General features: G+C 43.7%; 1 protein-coding gene across 3 annotated transcripts in view; it reads left to right on the top strand.

Moving 5' to 3' along the window:
• Nucleotides 1-21847, top strand: part of LOC100878281 (uncharacterized) — a 159411-nt gene that overhangs the window by 18746 nt on the left and 118818 nt on the right. For 2 of the 3 annotated variants that reach the window (XM_076530341.1, XM_003699823.3), the window contains exons 2-3: nucleotides 14885-15074; nucleotides 15598-15782. The exons of the other annotated variant lie outside the window; for it this stretch is intronic. In XM_076530341.1, the coding sequence (XP_076386456.1) occupies nucleotides 14885-15074; nucleotides 15598-15782 (375 nt within the window). The remainder of the gene's footprint in view (nucleotides 1-14884; nucleotides 15075-15597; nucleotides 15783-21847) is intronic. 3 annotated transcript variants of the gene reach the window in all.

Raw genomic sequence — 21847 nt, 5'->3', positions numbered from 1 at the left:
AATGGCCATGGAGAATAAACTTGACCAATAAATTTCATTACGCTGCACTAATTTTACTGACTCTAATTTCTAAATCGGAACCTTTTATTATTTTAGATTTGCATTGTCGTTAGATTTGCTGGTGTTTAATCGAGGATAACTAGTTTTGATAAAATGGGTTCTGAAGAGGGAATAGGTCTATACGAATTAGATCACCACCCGTTAAATCTCTGTACAATTAGATTGTTACGCATCGTGTCAGTACCAGCTTATCAATATTACCACGCATTAATATTGTCACACGTTGCATTGTCAGGCATTAATATCGTCACATGCTGCATTATCAGTCATTAATATCGGACCTTGTATCGTTCTATGTTAAATTGCCATGCGTATCGCCACGCCTCACATTGCCACGCGTCGTATCATCGAATATTAGTATCATTACGCGTCAGATCGTGTTAATGTTAGGATCACAACACGTTAGATCTCACGTTGTATCACCACGAGTTGCTCTAGTCAAGCTTAACCCACTAAATCCCAACTTATACCTCTATGCAATTCGATTCATTCTATATATTTGCAAATTACGAACGTTAACGATAATTTGTAATAATCGTGAATTACACGTGACACGAATCGCAAATAACTATCGATTAGTAAGATACGTAAGTGGGATTAGTTTCCGTACGACGAAGGTCGAGAACAAAATCTATCGATTGGTCGAAGCGAAACGTCCCTGACGAAAGCGATCTTGCATATTAGTTAATATACACACGCGTGTATGGTCTTGCGCGTGTTTTATCGGGTCTTCGCTAATATGGTTACAGTATGCATACCTCCGATCGTATCGACACGCATACTCATCGACACGATCAAGTTGTCCAACTTTCGACCTTGCGATTCGTAAGACGAAAATGGAATGCGGCTTGGAATTCAACGCTAGACCAATCGAGCGATAGTCTTTGTATCTCCTTTGCGTCGATGTTGACGAAGACTTCTTTCGTGGACGAAACGTTCTAGGCATTTCTGCCTTGTCAAAAGGAACAAGAAAGGTGGCAGAAAATAGATACGCTGTGAAACGTTGGAAGTTTTACAGAGATCTTACGAGTCAATTAGATGTTTCATTTCTTGACAAAACAAATCACAACACGTCAGAGATAATTGCGGGTACATATTCTTTGGATCGATTTATTCCCGTGCATATGGAATGATTTTTTATTTGTAGTAGTCTCCATAATTCGTTCTGATACTGAATTGAAATCTCGCATGTCTTGAACGATCCTCGATCGCGATTTGACCGTGCTACAAACGCGATTCAGTTTTATCGCATTCGACTCGTGTAACTCGATTACACGAGATAAGCAGTTAAATCTCGATAGCATTAGGAAATGAATATCCACTTTCCAATTAGAGAGAAATTGCTCACTAAAGTTTCAGTGCACAATGTATCTATTCGGAGTACACATATCTCGTTAAAGGTAAACCATAGTTTTTCCTTGGCACGGCTGAGTCAGGTTGCAATAATAACATAATAATACAGTGGATCGGCGTTCGGCTAACCTTTGTTATCGATCTACCAGCGATCGTTGTTTCAAAGTTGGCCGAGTAATTGCTACGGGCATTTGCTTATCCCTTCTCCTCCTCCTCCTTTTGGTCTACCTATTAAATTGACCAAGAGATCGTAAATACCTCGCCCGGAGATGTTGGAATGCCGATATCGATTCCAAAGATCGATTGTTGCTCTTTACGAAAATGAAATTATCGACGTTAGCGTCTGGCACGGAAGATAATCGAGCGTAAAACGTGCTCGATCGAAACACACCAACGATTTGTATCTTTGACAATCTAATGGCTCTTTTTTCCTGCGCTAGAAATTCGCGCGTCGATGCAGGAAGAGAAGGGAGATTCAGATATCTGGCGGAAATAGGATTGATCGGTTGTTGCTCCGTTTGGCCGTTCGAATCCGTGAGAAGAAAGAATGACGTCGATGCAGTCGCTCGTGTCGAGAACTATGGGGATTTATGCTCTCGCGTGCGTTGTCGCCCTGTTCTACATTATTCCTTCGGGTCGTAAAGACCTCTGGTTCTCTCGCTCGCCCGATAACCTTTCGAGAAATTCCTATACGTTGCTTGCTTTTCTGCCACAGACGTACATGTACAGTGAGTCGCAAAGTCCTCATTTTTCGATTAATTATTTGTGAGACCACCGCGGAAGAGAATGAAAAATTAGGCTGGACAAGTTCTCTTTTTCTTCAAGTTCAAATCCTACACGTAGAGACAAGTGGACATATGGGCCACCTCTTACTTCTAGACATAAAAGTAGTGCTTAAATGTGCATTTAACATATTTGCTTTACGATATTAGCTGAGCACAAATGCTCGCTACAAATTACGTATTTAATGTAAAAATAGAAATATTCACTTTTGAAAGCGTTCTGAGAAATTTGCAATGGTCACTAGTGTGTAACTTTTCATCTACACAATGTGCTTCTAAATATAACATGAAAACGCTAATATAATTTTGTACTTCAACTAGTCTATATTTAGACCATTTTGCTGACAAAATTTGTTGGCTATCCATTAGTGTATTTAAACAGAAATTCGACATTAGCATCGTTGCAGCATAATCGGTGAACCATTATCGTATTCTAGAAACAGAAATCTCTTGTTTGCTTCTTGTATATGACTTATCTGTCTGCCGTAAATTAACGCCGCCGACATCGGCTCATTAATAAAATATAATCGATGCGTCGACGTTACACGATACGACAAGATTGTCGCATTAATTGCGCGATACAATTTTCATCGCGAGTTATGCATAAATGTAAATAAGCATCCTTATCGATTGCCCCGATGGTTTACCGTCGATGCGTGGAACGCCAGCTATCCGTTCTATAATTACTAATTAGTAATTAGCCTGTGTAGTGGAACGACAATAATTCCTAATCTGCATGGAAACAGCTTACCGTAATTGCGTTCGCAATATACCCGTGCCTCAACGATGTTTAGTTTTACAACTGTTGCTTTTATTTTGCTCGATCCGGAGGAAACGTGTTCATAATGTAAGATCCGTGAGAATTGAGGTCGCGTAGTTGAACTCAAACCTTACCTACCGTATTTGAACACGTTTGTTCGCTACATTAACCCTGTCATTCTCATTTATCGTCGTTCCAAGTGTCATGTTTCTTTTTGTTCGGTACTGTGTTCGTCCTATATTCGATAGGAACTTTTCAGCCTTTACTGGTTTATAGATGCAGTGTCTAAAAGATATGGTGGTACAAGGATTTGGAATTGTGCATTTGTGGAAATTGGGAATTTAGGAATGCAGGAGATTTAGGGATTCAGAAATCTGTCAATATAGAATACAGATGCAGATGAAGAATACAAACATGTGGACAATGTATGAACATTGAGCCGTAGAGAATTGAGAATTTAAGGATTTGGGAATGTAGAAATCGGAACGATTCGATTCAGAAATCCAGATATACATATAAGGATATACAGAGCTGGGGATACGAATTTCTATGAGTCACGTGTTATATGATTTCCGTCTTATCGCGGTATAAATTACGTTTCCAGTAGAAATCCTGCATTTCGCCTAAAGTAAGTTTACTCATTCCCGGAGAATTCCAGTGATCGGTAAAAAAGAATGATAGCAAAGTTTGCCAGCATTCTTGCGTATTTTTCCAGTTTCTCCTTTCTGCGCAACATATTAGCCATCCATCGGCGAGTCTATTCTTCATCTAAGCGTATTCATCTTGCCGGACGATATCGTGTTAGATCCATCTAAAGGATCTCCTTTCACCGTGGCAAAAAGATGAACATAATAGGATGAGTAACGACAGGGGACCAAAGCGGTCCGTGTTGTGATCGTTGCGAAAACTTCTCGGCTCGGCGTGTCGAGCGAAGATTTATCGAGTCTGCGTCGTTAACGTCCCGGAGTGTACGCGTGCCGTTCGATACCCAGCTGGAAACTCTTCCTCCTTTTTCTTCTCCTCGATTCGGATGAAAATTATTCTCTCGGAAACTGCAACGTCTGCACCACGCCTCGTTTACCACGCGCCCGTGTCGTTCAATGACTTACGATAATCTTCAGCGCGGTACTATCCCGACAAAGTTGCCTCCTTCGCGACCGTGCTCTCGAACCTCAAAGAATTATAACGCCGCGAACGGAGTTTCTCAACGTGGCACGCGCGACTTTCCTTCGAGATCGCCTTTGAAACGTACCGTTATCGAAACGCAGTCACCCGGTGCAACACACACTATTTTCTATGGAAATGATGCTGCGATAAGCCACGATGTTCGATAGCTAAACGTAACCGCTCCAGGTCGACGCAACGATGCCAGTCTTGTTAAAAGATTAAAGTCTCTGCCTCGGAAGACCCGTTAACGAAACGGATTCCTGCGCGTTCTTACTGTTCCGGAATCCCTTTGCTCACCCAGATATTTTCCCGCTTATTCTACCCTTCTCGATACTCTTCTTGGAAAACCTCTACGACTCAACAATTTCCAAGCTTCGGATTTATGAGTTCAGTGTGACTTGGCACACACGTGAGTTTGGAAGTTGAAAATTTATTGAAGCCTATCTATTTCCAAACGTTGAATCACCAACAAAGAAACACAATTTCTCTTTTTGGTTTACATTCGAGAAATCGTAGAAGAGCCCACGCCTTTTCGATTTTTAACGTCGATGACATCAGTGGAAAGCTCGAGATTTTGTACCTTTCGATTCCGCAAAGACGCTGACATCCTTTCGAGTATCCTCGTAGATGTATGCTTTTGGATTCGATCGATGGAAAATGTAGGCGGACCAGAGAGATATCGAGGAAGGTGAGTCGAGCCAAACGTTCATGTTAATTGTCGTTTCCTTCGAATCGGTCGCCATCGCTGGTTCGTCATGCAAGTGCGCGATGGCATTCATTAAATTGTAATACAATGCTGCGTTATGTACCCTGGATTGCGTCGGGAATTACATATTCAATCGGCTCGATGACGAACGTGACGTACAGGTTTTTCATTTGCATGTACATTTTTCTGTGGATTTAATTGGAAGTTGAAATTTTCAGCTACATAAATTTAGCCGCGAACCTTGAATTCGCGTGTTAAATTAACATTGATGTAAACTCGATACGTCTTGCAAGTATTTTTGTGTTAATTAGCGAGTAATTAAAATTTGGAGGTGAAGCTCTTTTAACCGGGACGAGGTTACCGTCACCGGTGCAAAATTACGATAATTATGTTAATTCCACGTAACGAGCGAAGAGCAGAAAACGTTCAACAAGTGGGTGTCTACTTTCACCATTATCGTAACGGTATACTTGTGTATTCTAATTCCCTTTGCGTGTCACCAGGTTCGTTTGCACATGTGTAATATAATATTATTTTCATTACGTTCGTGCGTGCACGTTTGTTTTCAACGCGGTACGTGCCTCCCTCGTAATACGTTTATTAAGATCGGAACAGACGATTGTGTTACTTCATCAATTTCGTGGAATCAAAATTAACGTGCCGCGATCGCTGTAAAACAATCTTCAACCTCGCACCGTATGCCATACTGACTCGTGCACATTTATTTTAATCGAATGTTTCGGATACTCCATATCATTTTATCGGACATAATTCGCAGTCCACGATTTGCATATATTTTATGTACTTCGATCCGTTATAAGTGCATAAATGTCTGAAGTTTATTTGTGGCAAAAACTCCGTGAGAACAGCATATGGGAATTCAAATGCGTGAACTGGGTCGAATACCTTATCTTTCGCGTACTCGAAGCCCGGACAATCTAACCAGTAGCGATATCATTCTTCGCATGTCCAAATTTACAAATTTCCCAACAGTAACGGTAGTCAGGATTATAACGATGGAATATATAAAAAATCCGTAACAGGATTGTTACAACGAAAATCATAAAACGAAAAGCTTAAGTTAAAATACGAGACATTGATATCCTCGACAATTCGCATAAAAGTGTGCCACATTAAACAAGGTCGTTTCTTCCGTGTTAAATAAAATTATTACAATGCAACTGGGTGCGCCAATAGTTGGCCGTGTATCCTTCGATCGTTTAATAAATTACGCTACGTTTATTCTACAGATTATAGGAGGTACACAGGCCGGACGATCGAACCGCAATAAAAATCGAACGGTTTATGGAGTGAAAAATTGAAAAAGTTATCATCGAAGCGGAACGGAGATCGTTTCACCTCGTCGGTGAACGATTTGGCAAGAGTCGAGCAGCTACGCTCGCGGAATACCAAAGCGAGTCGAGCGTCGAATTTTCGTGGAAACGTTTAGCATTTTCACGCCTGAACGTTGAGCAAACTCCGCTCGTTCTTCCTAAATTTGTCACTCGTTCCCGTGATCGACTTTTACGATCCTGGAACGCGCTCGTTTGCGAAATCTCGACGTAAGGTCGCACGCTTGTCTCGCGTGCTTCTTGTTCATTCGTACAACGATTCGATCTGGTGCACGCATGTTGCCCGAGGAACGATTAATTATCATTACGCGCTCGTCAAGCAACGTCTCCGTGACCTGACAAGCTTTCCCGATGCGATTCTCGACCCGATCGTCGCATTAATTCCTGCCTCGTTGTGATCAACGCACATGCTCGTCAACCTGTCATTCTCTTTGATTTGTAGAGCGTGATACCTTCGAAACCGTGACACGGTTTCAAAGTTTTGTAATTTTGGATTTCGCTTCTGCAACGCCTTTCTTTTAGGGAAATGTAAGGTAATCAGGAACGTTATTGGTAATGGGTGAGGTTTGCCAAATAAACTAGTGGGCGCGATTTAAAAAGTACTGCAATGTTTTACTGTGATAAGAGTGGTCTCGTCTTGAGGTGTCCATGCTCGTTAGCATGGCTGTTTAGGGCACTTAGGCCCAGCGAAGTTCCCTGAGAAAGAGCAATGACAAAAGGCACATGGTCGACCGTTCGTCGATTTCTATTTTCTAACAGAAATTCGCACCCAGAAGGGAAATGCGAAATTCGCGCGTTAGAAACTTCTAGCTCGTGACAGCGGAGAAACCTTCAACTTTCGAGGACACTTGCCCAAATTTGCCACGGCGGAACAGGGCAATCAACGCCGTTTACCGCGAAGAAAGCAAAGGCAGGAAGCGCGGATTTACCGGTATTTCCGGCAATTGGCTCTCGAGGTTAAAGGTCCTCTATGACGTCCACGAAGTTTTTAATACTAGAAACAGAATGGAGGAATATCGAAAGAGTCATGAAAGCTCGAAGATCGGATGATCTCAGAAGTGGTAACGTTGCAGTCAAAAATAGTAGAACCTAGGCAGAGGTAGTGACCTGCATTTGGAGCGCACATGTTCAGACCTTGTTTATCGTAACGTTACACCACGGTTTTCTGCTTTCCGTGGTTTAACGACAGTACAGATTAACTTACTAGTTTCCTTAAGCAGATTATCCTTATCAGAATCGTTATGGGTGTCAAGGTAACTCCGCGTGTACACGATTCATTCATTAAAAATATTTGAAAGGGTTAATAGTGCCACGAAGATTATTATCTGCGCGACAAGAAATTTAACGTGACCCCGAACTGGACGGTTTCTTTTGCGCAGCAAGCTTAATCCATGGCTAAATGATTCACGGATGAGTTGGTTCGCGCAAGAAAATAATCTCCGTCCGTGTTCAGACTCGATCGAAGGTAGACAAATGTCGGATAATTACCGCGATAAAACATACGCTTCTCTGAGGCACGATAACGTGCAAGAATTGCATAACGTATTTTATGTAGCATATTTGCGATGCAATCTGACACTCCGACGTAAAAGATCGATTCGATGCTTAAAATTAAGATATTAATAGGCAGATTACTCGGAAAGTGTGGGCCATTCGAAGTAAACCGTCAAGGTCCATCCTCGACGTACCTTCCGACCGTTTATTCCGACACTTGTTTGATTGTTCAAAGTGGTGCTAATTTGGCCCTATTGTCCTCGTCAGCCTCGCGTTTTCTTCGTAGATCCTCTTCTTCACGGTTCGGGCTATACGATCGAGAATAGACGGTTCACTCGGTCTAAATTTGCATGACCCAATCAGGGGCCACTGATCTCTCTCCCCATAGGCGAAAGCAAATTTCCTGGAAGAGTCGTCTTGTTGCGTTGCACATTACCCAACCTATTCGGGAATAGATTTTTCGCGGTACGCGCAAGTACATTCGTGGCACTTTCTAATTTTAAGCAATACCGACTGCCATTTCTGGTACAGTAGGCTGGCGTTATATTGCCAGCGGACTGTTAAAGCAGGAAATTCTTGGAATTGGTTATGTAGGCTTTTTTTGATATAACACGATGCGTGACAATGCGGTACCATGCTATTCGACGCGTGCAGATTTAACGGGCGTTGTTACACGACGCGTGGAAATTCGATACGTGGTAATTTGGCGCCTGAAGATTCAACGCGTGGAAATTTGGTTCGCAGAGATTAGACACGATTGATACTCGACGCGTAGACATTCGGTGCTGTAATTTGGCGCATGCAAATTCCAGCGTAGAGATCCAACACGTACTGATTCGACCCGTAGATCTCCAAAGCGTAGAAATTCAGCACAAATGATAATTCAACGTAAGAAATTTAACATGTGAAAATTTGACGCGTGTAAGTTCTCTGAGCGTTGAAATTTGGAGCTCGGAAGTTCGACGCGTTGAGTTTCAATGGGTGGATATCTGACGTGTAGAGTTCGACACATTGAGATTCGACTCGTAGATCTCCAAAGCGTAGAAATTCAGCACAAGTGGTAATTCGACGCGTAAGAAATTTAACATGTAAAAATTTAACGCGTGTAAGTTCTCTGAGCGTTGAAATTTGGAGCTCGGAAGTTCGACGCGTTGAGTTTCAATGGGTGGATATCTGACGCGTTGAGATTCGACCCGCAGATCTCCAAAGCGTAGAAATTCAGCACAAATGATAATTCAACGTAAGAAATTTAACATGTGAAAATTTGACGCGTGTAAGTTCTCTGAGCGTTGAAATTTGGAGCTCGGAAGTTCGACGCGTTGAGTTTCAATGGGTGGATATCTGACGCGTTGAGATTCGACGCGTGGGTCTACGATCTACCACGTGTCAATCTACCTAACAAAAACTATCCCATACTACAGTTAACGAGGGTAAATGTTAATAAAACAGTACCAAAGTGATCCCAATTTACAACGTCTCAAAGTCTATCATATAGTGACTGACGTGGCGAAACGACCTGCATTTAATCGTCGCTTATAATAAAAGGAAACGCCTACTCGATTCTCTAGGTCAGCAGGATGATCCTCGTGATCGAAAAAGGAAAGGGACGTAGCTGTCGGGACGGAGGATTCGCGTGGGTGGTTTCACCGCGTTCGACGGCTTTAACGGATTGTGTTCTGCAACGAGGAAAGAACGCCCGATAATGGATTAGACCCTCATTTTTTAGCCTGTCCTCTCCATATCGTTGCAACTTGAGGCGCGATGTTTAATCGCGTTCTCCTTTAGGCTTTTAACGACGGAACCTTGACGTTGATCTACCGAATAATCGTTTCCCGGCAACGCGTTATGATTGTTCATTTGCAGAGTACACGCCTGTTTGCTGATATTATCGCGAGGCGATCTATCTTCGAGCGATTCAAGGATATCTTTGTGCACATTTTAGACTATTGGAAATAGTTTCGTATCCGTGAATTTGGAGTCGCTATATTGTTCTTCTTTGTTGATTCTTAAACTACGAGTTCGAATAGGGATAAATTTTAAAACGTTTTAACACCTTTCTGTTGGGTTTACTTGGCAAATGATGGGCGATAAAGATGACACGATGAAGTTTGCGATTCTGACAAATATTTCAGCGAGTGATTCTGCGAACCTTGAGATGGTAAATATCATATGAATTGCAAGAGAAACGGCACTGCTTAACCCCTTAACTTATGATTTTCTCAGCGAGTGCGTCAGACAGGGCGACTTAATTATTGTTGTAACATTAAGGACAAAGATTATTGAAGTGTTAGGGACATTTTCTATATGAGGATCATTGGTGGAGGAATTGAAATTAAACTCTAAATTGAATCCTAGTGAATATGTGCCCCATTTCAACAATTACGTGCGTCACGTTCGGTGACGCCACAGAGAGTCAAGGTGTTAAATAATTTCGTTAAGAAAGCTTAGAGTATTCGGTGCACAATGCTCCCTTATGCTGCTCGAACGGCGTCACTAATTTCGACGGGAAATTAAAGTTTGGTTACTTTTATGGCACGTTTACTCGTTCAGGGTTAGCCTTGAGCGTTCACCGTGGCGTTTTAAGCGGACAAAAAGTGCCAAAAGGTCACACGCGTCACTTTCGTTTCTTTAGCAGCAGAACTATACCTGTTTTTCACGCGACTAACGGCACCGTAAGAATTCATAAAACCGCACGAACTAATGTAAGCACTCGCTTAGTCTGCGCACTTAACCCACTGACACGGAATCCGCGTAGTTTTTTAAACCGTTTTAGGAGGTCGAAATCGTGAAAATCGTACACTGGATCACGCTTGTTCTCGTCGTTCTGCGTGAACGAGTACCCACCCAGTGGATCCTGTACAGAGAGAGAGATCGAACAGATTTTCTCGATAGCTGTAATTCTAGTTCCGATCGTATCGTACTTTACTGGACCATTTTTATCGCCATAAGTAACGCGCTAATGCCTCGGATCTCGGTAATTACCTTACTCGGTAACAAATTGTTCGATTAACATTTTCTCGCCTTGAATCCGCAATTCTCTGTCTAGTAATTCAAGAGAAATTAATCGAGCGACTCTGTGGCCACGCGAAATGCTACGTTCTCTTCCGCCTCGACAGAATAGCCTGACTTGTGATCGATGTAACGACGCTCATTGTCCCGTAATGAGGCTGGGAGGGACAGGATGTTAGTGTATACGTGTTGCGAACCAAAACAAATGTGGACTGTGCACTGCAGTGTTCTACCGAGTCTATTGCTTGGATAATAGTTGGAATTATCGAATATTCGACTGGACATGTTCATTTTTTTAGAATAATCACATTCTTTGATATTTGTGGATTACCATATTTACCCTTCGGTCACTGGATTTGCGAATTTCATATTTTCTCAAGCCCTCAAATTCCCATATTCCCAAATTCCTACGTCCCCGAATTCCCACATCCCCGAATTCCCACATTTCCAAATTCCCATATCCCCGAATTCCCACATTTCCAAATTCCCACGTCCCCGAATTCCCACATTTCCAAATTTCCACGTCCCCGAATTCCCACATTTCCAAATTCCCATGTCCCCGAATTCCCACATCCCCGAATTCCCACATCCCCGAATTCCCATATTCTCGTATTCCCACATCCCCGAATTTCCACATCCCCGAATTCCCATATCCCCGAATTCCCACGTCCCCGAATTCCCACATTTCCAAATTCCCACGTTCCCGAATTCCCACATCCCCGAATTCCCATATCCTCGAATTCCCACATCCCCGAATTTTCACATCTCCGAATTCCCACATCCCCGAATTCCCACATCCCCGAATTCCCACGTCCCCGAATTCCCACATTTCCAAATTCTCACGTCCCCGAATTCCCACATCCCCGAATTCCCATATCCTCGAATTCCCATATCCCCAAATTCCCACATTTCCAAGTTCCCACGTCCGCGAATTCCCACATCCCCAAATCCCCAAATCCCCAAATTCCCACATCCCCACATCCCCAAATTCCCAAATTCCCAAATTCCCAAATCCCCAAATTCCCATACCCCGCCACATCTCAGTCCCCAAATCCCCAACTACCCACTTCAAATAATCGATCGTGCACTTCGCGTCTGTAGATAAGAACCGATTTTCGTCGGCTGTCGACGATGCGAGGGTTAAACGGTACGAGAACACGAAGGGCAGATGATAAAGTGGAATCCGAGAGGGGTCGTTAGTGAGGGATTTAATCAACGACATCGGGAACGAGAGGAGTCGCGGATATTCATCGTAAAGAATGAAAGTTTGCGAGGCAATTAGAAGCAATTTCCGGTCAGCAGGGGCTCGAATGATTCCCGTCGTGGAAACGTTCTCGATCGTCGGTCGTTTTTCTCTTCGGAGCCCGTTTACGAGGAGCACGGTTCGAATCTCCTCGACAGAGAGACTTGTAATTTTGATGCTGTCCGTTTGGCCCAGGTGATATATGAAAAAAAGTACAGGCCTCGATCGTTAGCCTAATATTAACATCCATAAAGAGCGATCGCGTGTACGTCAAGATGATAGCGAGTTACATCTGGTACGTATCAAATTTTTAATTGCGATACAGGTTGGTTCAAGAGAGATGCTCGACACGGTGTAGAGACATTTAATCGTTCGATTAAAATTCAAATATTGTCGGAAGGAAAATTGAATTACTTACCGGTTGAAACCCATTTACAATTCGTATGAAGCGCACGTACGAATTTCATTTTTCCATGTAAACATACCTCAGGCAAACTATTAGCAATTGAATTTGCGAATTAAGTATGTTGTGCATGGAAAAAATATGTTTCGTGGCATATACGACACACGTAAGGGTCTAACCGAGGGACTAGAAAAACGATTACGGAGCAAAGAGTCGTGCAAGAATAAATGATTAAATTCATAGCTCGTTATAAGTCGTCTTTGTAAATGTCCGACGATTCTCATCAGTTCATACGGCAAAGAGTAATGTTCGAACAAGATGCACCGTCGTTTCTCTTATACAAGAAACGCATTATCCACGACCAGGTTCTTGTACGAGCTACTCCCGATCGAAGAGAGAAGACCGCGTACGCCCACTCTCGCTTTTAATAAACCCAAACCGGAATCGTAAAGTTGAATCTAAATTGCATAATTATACCGGTCTCTCTCTCTCCTTCTCCCTCTCCCTTCTTTCGCTCGATTCCTATCTTACTCGAAGGACTCGTGTGTCCTTTTTTCTCTCTCTCTCCGCTTCTTCCTTCCTTCCTTCCTTTCGTTTCCTTCCTTTGCGGGTTTCTTTCTCCTTCTTACCGATGACCTTCGTTTCGTGGCTTTTCTTCCTTTTTCCAACGAAACATTCGGAAGAGCAAGATTATAAATTGCCGAGAGTATCCTCGAGCAGACATATTCGGCCAACGGTGATTTTTGTACTAGATTACATCAAATTTTCGAAGCGTATTTCGACGTGTAGCAAAATTGTTCGGCAACCGTGTATAATGTTGTCGTAACAGTCGATAAATATTTGAAGGATAAAAAAAGACCTTATTAGAGCAGACGAGCAACTCGTTTATACCAGTGTCTCGCATTCCGAGATTCAGGGCAAGATCATAAAGTATTTGGTTCTTACGGTATCCGGATAGTAATTGTTGAAATATTGTGACACTTAATATCAATTTTTAATTATTTTACTCAGTGAACGCAGTAATAACGCTCGTTAAGGATGTAAACTATAAATTTTCACCTGGGCAATCTACGTGTACATGAATTTGTAAGTTTCAGGTCTAATTGTAAGATACCGCATCGATGGGACGTTTTATGATCTCGTTTGATATTATAATCAGCAAGGTTAATCATGCAAATAAAGTGCACGAATATAGAATATCTGGTTTAATGGAATAAGAGTCTTCTCGTCGTAAAAACGAGAACGAATGTTCTATGTTTCGACTCTAAATATCTGTATCTGATTATCACTCGAATTCGTATGAATTTCCATCTTTATACAAAGTGTTACTTCGGTTAACAAGCTTGGTCCATTCAAATGTGATTGGAAATTCGTTTGCACATTTTGCACCGGAAGTCATTCTCGACGTTGACGTAGTGGCTCAATCACCGTAGGACGCGTGTTCGATAATCGAGAATGCTACCTTCGGCGCGACCGAGTGCAGAAGGGATCAGGGAAGAAATGCGTTGGATTCCTGAACAGGGAAGCTCCGTAAGAATTTTCGATATGATTAACGGTACAATGGAACCGAGTGCGCAAACTACCGGATTCTTCCGAATCATACCGATCGTATCGTCGAGATCGTCCGTGCCGATCGAGGACAAAGAATCCCGATTCATCGATTACTCGCGAACAAAGAGTCCCTCCGTGACATTCCCTCCGATTTCATCCCTTCGACACTTCACGATGATTTAAGTCGACTCTAGCAGCCAGGAAAAATCCTAATTCCGTGATTTATCACCCTCGAGTTGATATCGTTCCATCTTGTCAGGAACTCGAGATACTTCGACTCATGATCGAAGTGCTCGATCCATCACCTAAGACTAAAGCGATCCGTTGCAACATTGAATGCACCGAACAAAACAGTCAGATAGCAAAAGGTTAATATTCGAAAATGGCTAGGACGGTTACAATGTTAGCGCAATCTTCCTAGCTGTGTCGATCGATTTAATAGTTTGAAGCTGCATTCAATCTTCCAACCAGCAAACGAAATTGTAATGGTGTTGTTGCACGAGTTAGCCGATGGTTAGCCGGTATGCTTAACCCGCGACCTCGCCGGTAACCTTACGCCAGCCGACGTGGCAATTATCGCTGGCACACTAACGGACAATGCAATTTAATCTCGTTTTACGACGATACGAGACGTGCAGTTTACACCGACATCGGATGCCGGTCTTTCTAATCGCTGTTCTCGGTACTATCTCGACGAGTAACTGTTTCGGATCGGCCATATTTTCTGCTGATCAAACGAACATTTACTAACTCTTAAAACTAGGAATAAGGATGTAGAGATAAGGATGTACTCTTACAGAAATTTATCTCTAGAAGAGTACAAGGACATAGATACAGAGGTACGGTAGTCTGGGTGTACAAGGACCTAGGTCTTAGAATACGGACATGTGGGAGTTTCGGGATTTAAATTTATACAAGTCCGAATTTTCATTTAAAAGTTTTCACCTATTGTTTTGCATATTATCAGTATACGTTCATTTAGGATTTGATTGATCTGATTGCAGTTGGCTGGAGTCTCTCCAGGACCCGTGTCATCCGTGGTCGCACCCGTACTGCTGAAGTACCGTGTTTGTAGGCCTAGGTTGTTACTAGCTGGTTCCCGAGCCGAGGTCGATCCTGCAGCCGACGTAGGATTATTACACGGCGAGGTTTTACTGATCGAGGACTCCGGCAGACAGTATGATCCGATAGGAGGTGAGTTGCCCGACTACTTCGTTGATACCCTCGTTCGGACATGTTTATGTTAATACTCGGTGTTTCGCCACGATGTTCTTTGACTCGGCCTAATTGAGCATGTCACTTGTACTTTACGATAAGAAACAGCAATCGATGTCAAAGCCTTTTCATTTTTTTCGTCGTAACCGATAAGTAGATTATTTATGCAAACACGTTACATTATTGTACGCGTTGTCTCGTAAGAGGATGCAGTTCATTCCGCAAGTCTTAACCCTAGCTATTGGAGCGCGGTTGACCCCTTGCATACGAGAACATCACGCATAGAACCCCAATTACGTAAGAGTTTCGAGTAAAACAAGACGTAAAATACAAATGAAAGCACGACGATAACAAAATAGTAGACTATTATGCACAACACGAACGTGACTCGTGTTTCTTGCATTTGACCTGCACGGTGTTAGCCGATGTTACGAGCCAACGGGTTAAGTCAAAGATTGTTCGCGAAGAAATAACATAACGTTTCCTTTCACTGGGCTGCTAGATACGGATCGCAGATACAGAGCAACGGAGAAGCTTCTGCACGCCGAAGAAGAGTATCACGAAGCTCTGTGCAGTGCCAAAGAGTTGTACGCTCGACCGTTAGCTCGAAACTATCCGGAATTTCACGACGACATATTTCAGCCGTTAGCTGATCTCTCCGCCGTTACCGCCGAACATTGCCAAAGGGTAAGTAAATCTCGACGCGTTAAAAAGTGCTCAATTTTTCACGGAGAAAGTTCTTTGCCGCTTTACAATTTCACCCGGCTCCGATGTTGAAACTTCGCCTTATTTTCGTCTCGTGATTATTATAAATCGACGACTCGAATTTTGCACTCGACCTGCTTCGTATTTCGCGAGTTCAAATTCCTCGGTCTTTAGCCCGTAGAATTGATCGGTATGCGCCAATAGTAGGGCTCTTCTTATCGACTTGTCGGTGAGCGATTGCCGACTAGGCTTTCAATGGAGAGATGGCGGCACTCGAACCGTGCCACGAGCCATTCACTATTCAAGTTCGTGAGCGGCACCTGTTACTTCGAGCACGTTGCCTTTCTCTGTTCTCTCGTGTCGCAATTACGCCAGTTCGTATAACCTTTTCAAAAGGGAACAGATGATCGAAGCTTATCGAGATAATACCATCCCATGTTCTTCTTCAGCGTGGCTCTATAAAATGTAGCAACGCAGAGCGTGGCAATATTATGACAACGCTGAGCGGGGTAATTCTACGATGATTTCTCAGCAACAAAAAACATAAATTAAAAAATTAATTTTGTTTTCCGAAATTGACCCATAAATTCATATAGTCGTAATTTGAGGAGATTAAAATTTACTATCAAACTCCGGCTTCTGAAATAATTGACGTTATTAGGTTGTCATAAATTTGAATGATATCTCATTAACCAAGCCAGGAAAATAATTTAGAGAAAACCGAACGTGTCCAGCAACTTAAACGTCGTACTCTGACACTGAACGTCCACATCTTCAAGAACGATCACAGCCCATAACGAAGTTGTGTTTTCACTAAAAACACCGTTGAAAATGCATCGTGTTTCGTGGAGTTTTCTCTCTGCTGATAAGGCGATCTTGGCAAGCATGCAGCAGCAGCTACTCGGCATGCATCACCGGACGCGTGTTTTCTTAGGGCTGACAATAAAGAGGAGGATGACTGTCCTTCGGATGTAAACACAAAGCCACGCCGGCGGAGCTGGTTAACGAGTCGGGATGAGCGATGACGGTGGTTAGCACCCTCATAAATATTGACTTTTACAAGACGACTGGACTGAACGATTGCTGAACGTTTTCGCTGCCTCGTCAACGGCCTCGTAAAGTGAAAAGGGCTTGCTTTTGCCAAGATTGCGCGCGAGAAACCCGATTGAGGATCGCCTTCTTCGAACCCCTGTGTCGTTCGACAGTTTCATTTCATTAATATTGGAGTCACTACTTTAGATTTAGGTTTCGGATTTAGGTTTAGGGATCTAGAGGAATAGGTGATCTAGGGGTACAGACATGAGGGGTGCAGAAGTCTGTGGATTTGAGGACATAGGAAATTTGTAATGTAGGATATTTCATTTTTCTATTCTTCCCACGAAGCCTCCAAGTTGTGTGCACAGCACTTCTTTTATTTGAACTTTTATTCCTACAATAGATACAAAAGACGTATCTCTTACATAAGCTAATTAATATATGGACCATTTGGAAAAATTTGCCAGTGCAGAGTATTTTTATTACCGACCAAGCGAAAGAGTTGTTACGCGAGCAAAACAAGTTACAGAGGCGTAGGTACGCGCGAAGGTGCATGCCGGTTGCAAAACCTCGCGGCGAAGCGGCAAACCTCACGGTTAATTAGTGATTACGCTTCGAATCGCCGACAGTTTCTGAAGCGGATCACGACCCAGGAGTCTCTGTACTGTTCCCGGTAGCTTTTTTATTCGGGCTCGTTGTTGGCCGAGTGTTCGCGCGGTCTCCTCTGTCGCGGTGCAATTTCACTTTGGAAGCACCTCGGGACCAACGCGGGGGCAATTAGAAGCAATCGCGCACCTGGAAAGCGGGGTATACTCGTTCTGTCTCTTTCGCTCCACCTTCACCGACGCTCTTCCTGAGTTTTTCTGTCCGAGAGGACACGGAACGACTCGCGGAGGATTCTGTTTACTCTTCGGTACCGCGGATCACGTGGATTCTTCGAGCAGTTGGACTAGTAACATTTTCGAACTCGAGACAAATTTTCAATATATGATACAAGATTGTGATATTTCTAAATTTCTTATAAAGTTAGTAAGAGGAGTTGCATAAAGCTGTAGTTGCCTCAACGCGATTACGGAATGAAAGTGCAGGAGCGAGTAAAAGGTGCATATTGCTGTTCTGTGGTCATAGTAGCAAATAAAGTATGATGTACTTAGACTTCAAGTTTTATCGTGAACGTGTTGAACGTTGATCGAGCGTAGAATTTCGAGGTGAAGGACGCGGAGGCACTTTTTGGTCGAGCTCGTTCCAGTCTCTGTTGTTCTCTCTCGTTACACGTTACGACCGTAAATTACGTTTTTGCGGAACGCTACGCACCACGGTAACCACGGTCATGGCGACGGTTGAAGAGTAGTTGCATCCCGATGCGCACGTGCACCTGCACCGCACGCCATTCGATGGGAATGCGACAACTCTTGGACCAACGCCCTCTTCCACCTTTCGTATCCGGCGTTATCGCCGAGTGGACCAACAGCGAACACGTAGCGGATTCTGGAATCTCTCGGTTAAAATCAAACGGACGATTAGTCCATCTTCGATCCACTCCATTAGCGTTCGGTCCGCTGCAAGTGTCCCATAATACGTTCCCTGCCCGCTTCGCCAACGATCGCTCGTGTCCTCTCGCTGTCCGGCTTCTCTCGAAGAAGTCGCCAGGCGAATATTGTCCGTAATCCAGCCTGATGGTTATGAATGTTAATCGCGTTTGCGATTCCATAATCAGGACGCGAGAGGAAAAACGCGTAATCGGCGTCGGACGGAGAAAGGGAGAGAAAAAGGCTAGGAAAGAATGATCCTCCAGCGCAGAAAATTCAGAAGATGGCGCGTTAAGATACCTCTCGCATTCCGTGGTAGGGAAAAGAAGTCCGGAGAATGCTGGAAAATTAATTAAGTGGCGTGCAATCATCCGGCAGCGGGTACATTATCGCGCGGAGATCAAAGAGTTCTCGAGTACCGACGCGTTAGTTCCTCTTGCCACCTTCGTCAGCGACGAATGGAGCGGTCAGTAATGGCGGACGAGCTGGAGGATACGTAATTTTATTCGCATTAGGGCGTCGTTCGTCTCTTGGCGAAAGAAAGAAACAGGTAGAGACGTAGAAAGTAGAGCAGGGAGGAGGGGATCGTGGGTCAACGAGGCAAAGAAAAAAGAAGGAAAAGAAAAGAAAAGGAAAGGGACCGAGATGGGACGACGAACGCGGAGCAGGAAAGTGGATGATCGTCGCGGCATTTTGTCGGGAAAGTGGACTCGGGATACCGGATCGCCGGGAATGGTTTCGATTTCATCGGCGAGTGTCTCATTTTTCTTGGACGGGGGTGGGGCGGACGCGTTCCAGTTTAATTTTTGCCCGACACGGGAAAGTCCTTTACCTCGATATCGGCTTGCAAGAATTTTCTAGTTCCCTCACCTGTCGTGTCGCGGATGGAACGGTTCGCGAGGTCGGATATCGTGGCGAGGAAGAAAATACTGGCTACATATTCTACGATTTTAATACCTGATCGTTTTCAAAAGTTTTTTTTCGGTCATTTCGATACTAGTCGCTCAATTTTATTCCGCCGATAACAGATTACTCTGAGCACGTGACACGAGAGGCGTGCAATAAATGGCGATAAATAGAATAAGACGCACGGGATGCGTCATCGTCCCAGAATCCCGTTAACCTAATCGTCTTTTGTTAGTCGAGTTCGCGAACTCGAGTTTCCTCTCGGATTCATAACCGTACATCACTGTCAGTACTTCATCAGTGAAGTAACCAGAGAGGACGAAGAGGATTTCTCTCGTTACGAAAGGAAAGAAACACTCGGTTGTAACTTTGGAGAGTTTGTTCGAACAAAATTGCAAGCCCGATCTTCGTATATATCACGTCGAGTGTACGCACCGAGAAAAGTTCAGTCCCCTCGACAACGGGGTGCTTCGTCTTCTTGAAAAAAGAGCGTGGTCGGATTATGTGTAACCCGCGTCTGTCCCGTGACGTGGCGAGCTTTTAACGCGAGGATAAAGAGAAGGCGGAGGGGCACGGTTTCGAGAAAGAGAATCGAAGAAAGGGCGAAATAAGACTACCTCGAGGTTGGAGGGTTTAATCACCTCCTGGCGTGTCCCCGCCTTTCAACGAGCACGTTTATTTTCGAGAGACGAGCGTTCGTGTGTTCGTCGTCCACGATAACGGGCAGAGCTGACAAATACGCGGATTCGGCCGTTGGATCGTTTCGGGTGCGTCGCTAATGGGACCAGTTGGCTCTATCGATTTCTAATTTCTTCTCGCCTCGTTCTCCTTTGTCTCGGCGGGCGCGCACGGTGTCGAGCTTAATCGCGCGGAGACTCACCGCGAATTAGTCGCTGTCAGGGCGTTCCAATCTCGTTCGTTCGCTCGTGTATCGAGCACGCCGGAACGATCTCTCTTGGTCCGCGCCTCCGGGACCACCGGAGGATTACAATTCCCCTGGGACACAGCCTGGCCGGATGTTCGTGGCGCTGTATAATAGCCGTTCGTAGGTCTCGGGTAATTCATAAGACGACCGCTCGTAACTAATCATCCGGGCGTATGCGTGCGCGACGACGGCGACTGAACACGTGTACGAGGCGCGTTTCGTCTCTTGCAAAGAATACATTTTTTGGAAAATGCGATTTCAGGAGGTTAATGTTTCGTAGCCGGATTGTAGCATCGTTTGTCTATCAGCTCGTGGGAAGTATCGATGATCGGTACCGCGAATTTAATAGAATCGAGATTGAACCGTTGAATCGGAAAATAGATCCATCACGTTTTGAATCTCATTTTCCAACGTCGGCTATTGGTAATTGCCGATAGAGAGCTTGACTATTTCCGCGGTATTTCATTATTTTTATTATCTAGGATTTGAAGCAATTAAAACGAGCGTTGCTCATTAAAGCGAGTAAGAAGATCTCCATAAGATTACCGAGAATCGTCTTCGTAAGTATCGGTTGCTAATCCAGATCGAACGAGTTAGGCGGAAACAAGAATCCGCGTTTATCAAAGAATATAGGAAAAAACGTATAAGAAGCGCGGTACAGCTAAAATATACACAGTTTATCGCGCGAAGAAACGATAAAGACAGGTGGCAATCAAGGGCAGGGTAAAAACGTCGGTGGTAGTCTAATTACAAATCCGCGGTCCTTTCATCGTTCGATATTAGTAGCTGTCGGAAAGTAAAGGACAAAAAGAAGTTGTTTATCGCCTTAATATCGCGTAACATGTAATTATCTGTGGGAGCCACGGTGAAAATGAGATGCCTATACCTATAGCGTCGTTTGCATAAATGAAACAGGAAAATGTATCGATATCGTTCAATGAACATGGAACGTACGATCATTTTCGTGACGCTTACGCAGGTGTATCGATGAATCTCGTTTATCGACGAACAATTTTGAACGATGTGAAATGGAAAAAGAAAAGCTCGTTACAGGGACTGGGTCGACGCGGCTATAAAATAATAACGGGAGGATCGAAGCAACGCCCACGCATAGAGCCTAATAACGCTCCGGTTCGACCTGTTTCTTTTTTTCGCCGTACACGCCCTTCGAGTACTCGTCCTGTTGGTCGTCTCGAACATCCAGCCAGAAGAGGGACGATCGTGAATCGTGCGACGTGTAATTAAAACCGCCTCCAAGAGATGCGTCTCCGACGTTCAAAAGAGAGAAGAGAAACGCCAGGAAAAATTAACGCGGAGGGAGCAATTTTTTCGCAATATCCACCAAGATAATCGTGCTCGATCGAACGCGATGATCTATCGCTATTCGATGGACCTAGACAGCCACCGGCTTTCTATTTATTAGCCTATGCATTCATAATCTCGCCTCGCTATTTTCATCCTCGAGAAACGAAAAATCCCATCTTGGCAAAACTCGATTATTTTTACAAATTCTTAACTATGTTAAATGTGCTCATTTGATAGAGTAACGCATCTTTACGCGTACTGAATTATTTATTAGATGGGACAGATTTTTAATTAGTTATGAATCTACCTACTTATAGCTATTTACATATTTCTAACTGTATTTTTTC

Source organism: Megachile rotundata, chromosome 4 (genome assembly GCF_050947335.1).
Source record: "Megachile rotundata isolate GNS110a chromosome 4, iyMegRotu1, whole genome shotgun sequence".
NCBI lineage: Eukaryota > Metazoa > Arthropoda > Insecta > Hymenoptera > Megachilidae > Megachile > Megachile rotundata.
The sequence above is the reverse complement of the archived record's forward strand: the minus strand, read 5'-3'. Positions and strand labels throughout refer to the sequence as shown.